The sequence below is a fragment of the Octodon degus genome, unplaced genomic scaffold (assembly GCF_000260255.1).
Source record: "Octodon degus isolate 3935 unplaced genomic scaffold, OctDeg1.0 scaffold00159, whole genome shotgun sequence".
NCBI lineage: Eukaryota > Metazoa > Chordata > Mammalia > Rodentia > Octodontidae > Octodon > Octodon degus.
The window spans coordinates 262,320-264,443 of record NW_004524735.1 but is presented as its reverse complement, the minus strand read 5'-3'; the positions used below and the strand labels follow the sequence as shown (position 1 = coordinate 264,443).

At 46.1% G+C, this 2,124-nt stretch overlaps 1 protein-coding gene across 1 annotated transcript in view; it reads right to left on the bottom strand.

The window, feature by feature from the left end:
- The window catches only part of LOC105743731, an 80,273-nt gene that overhangs the window by 73,705 nt on the left and 4,444 nt on the right, over positions 1-2,124 (bottom strand). The window contains 3 exon segments of the mRNA XM_012517255.2: positions 33-333; positions 1,004-2,009; positions 2,012-2,122. Coding sequence (XP_012372709.1) covers positions 33-333; positions 1,004-2,009; positions 2,012-2,122 — 1,418 coding nt within the window.

The following is a 2,124-nucleotide window of genomic DNA, read 5'->3' as shown; positions in this document are numbered from 1 at the left end:
GGGGGTTGAAGAAATTTATCTTCATTGTTGACCTGATGGATGGCAGCACATAAAGGCTTAATGTGAGGAGGGGGGTTTCCTATGCAAGTCCCATGTCCCGTTATCTCAGATAGGGTGAGTTTATGGCTTTGATCCCAATCACAATTAGAGCCAGAGGAATGGGTGATATAGGTCCCATTTGAAGCAATTCCTCCATAGTAAGGTGGTGAAGCAGACAGGCATAGCCAACAAGACCGAGTGAGGCTGGTCTGAGTATGGTTGATGGCTGAATAAGCTCCCAGTATGAGACTGTACAACCGATTATACACTTGGTTGTTTAGCTCATATGGAACTGTGGGCACGAATCTAGGGAGTGGGAGGTGTGAGGATGTGGAGGTAAGTTTAGGTCTTGGGGTGGTTGGCAAGACCAGAGGAATTTTAATTAAGGCAGGATTGGGTCCTATCCCAATAGGCTTTTGGGGGACTAGTTCCTTCTTTATTAGGATAAGGCTCCCGTAATCTGTACCTGAGGTCCACATTCTATATCCCCAAGTTTTTACTATTAACCATCCAGGGTCCTCAGGTGTGGTAATATTTATGAAGAACACTTTACATCTTTTAGGCCCCTTGGGAGTGGGTAAATAACTAGTGGCTGTGACAATTGTTGGGGTACATCCCCAGGGACTGTAGCTGACTCTGATATCTGGGTCTGGGCTATCTATTGTCCAGTGGGTAGCTATAGTTTCACAGCCCCAGTAGGCACAATAATACTGGTTAGGGCTATTACAGTAACTTTTTCCGGGGTTAGAAGCCGGGCACATGTATATAGTATGTTGACAGTTCCAGTTGTCTAGGTTATTAGGGTTGGTATGTCCAAAGAATTTACAAAAAGCAACCTGGAGGGAAGGGTTTCCTGGTCCCACCCAAGTAGTGAAAGTACTGCCATCTTCCCAACGAATGATGGTCCATTTCCAGGGTCTATGAGGGTTGGAGCTATCCCCCTTAATTGGGCCCAGGGTTAGTAACTCTACAAACCCGAACCTTAAGAGGGTTATCAGTCTTTTCCACAATCCATTCATGGTCGGATGGCTGAGGTGCAGGCTTGAGGTGGGATGCGTGGATCCAAGAAGTGATGCCGTCAAGTTTGACTGCTGAGGGTGTGGTTAATGGTACCTGATAGGGTCCTTTCCAGCGGGGTTGTAGGGTCTCAGTCTGATGTCAGCGGATGAACATGTAGTCTCCCACGTGGAATTGGTGGGGAGTGGGTCCATCGCTGGGCTGGTAGGCCGAGGAAAGTTGTCACCATAAGATCCACTGGATCTGGTCAAGAATCAAGAGTCTATCAGCCAAGGGAGTCTGGGGTATTTTTAAGTCTTTAGGCCATGGACTAAGGTCTCGTATGGGGGGAGGAGAACCATATGAAATCTCAAAGGGAGTTAGGTTAGGTGGTTTAGAAATTGGAGTATTTCTTGCTCTAAATAGAGCATAAGGTAGGAGCATTGTCCAATCCTTAAGGCCAGTCTCTTGGACTAATTTAGTTAAGGTCTCTTTAATTGTTCTATTTATTCTCTCTACCTGTCCTGAACTTTGGGGTCTGTAGGCACAATGAAGCTTCCAATCAATCCCCATCACCTTGGCCACGCCCTGACTTACCTGAGCCATGAATGCCGGCCCCTTGTCAGACCCAATTACCTTTGGCAGGCCAAAACGAAGAAATATTTCTTCCATCCACTCTTTGACTATTACTTGAGCAGTCTCCAGTTTGGTAGGAAAGGCTTCGGTCCATGCTGAAAAAGTGTCTATAAAGACTAACAAATATTTGAGTCCATATTTGGGAGGCTTTATTTCAGTAAAATCTACTTCCCAAAATTGTCCAGGTTGATCTCCTCGTAACCTTATTCCCCCAACGGGTTTTGAGGGATGAAGGTTGACAAGTTGACAAGCTTTACAATTCTTGGTGACCTGTTCAGCCAGTCTTTGGACCTTAGATAGAGGTAGGCTACTGGTGGCATGATGTCGAGCCAGTAGCAGAGTTTCCTGATGCCCAAATGAGTTAGCTTATGAATTTGTTGGAAATAGGTTAGAAGCTCTGGTTCCTCCATCAGATGGGGTGGTATAGGAAGTTCAGGCGGCTCGGTTGCTTCT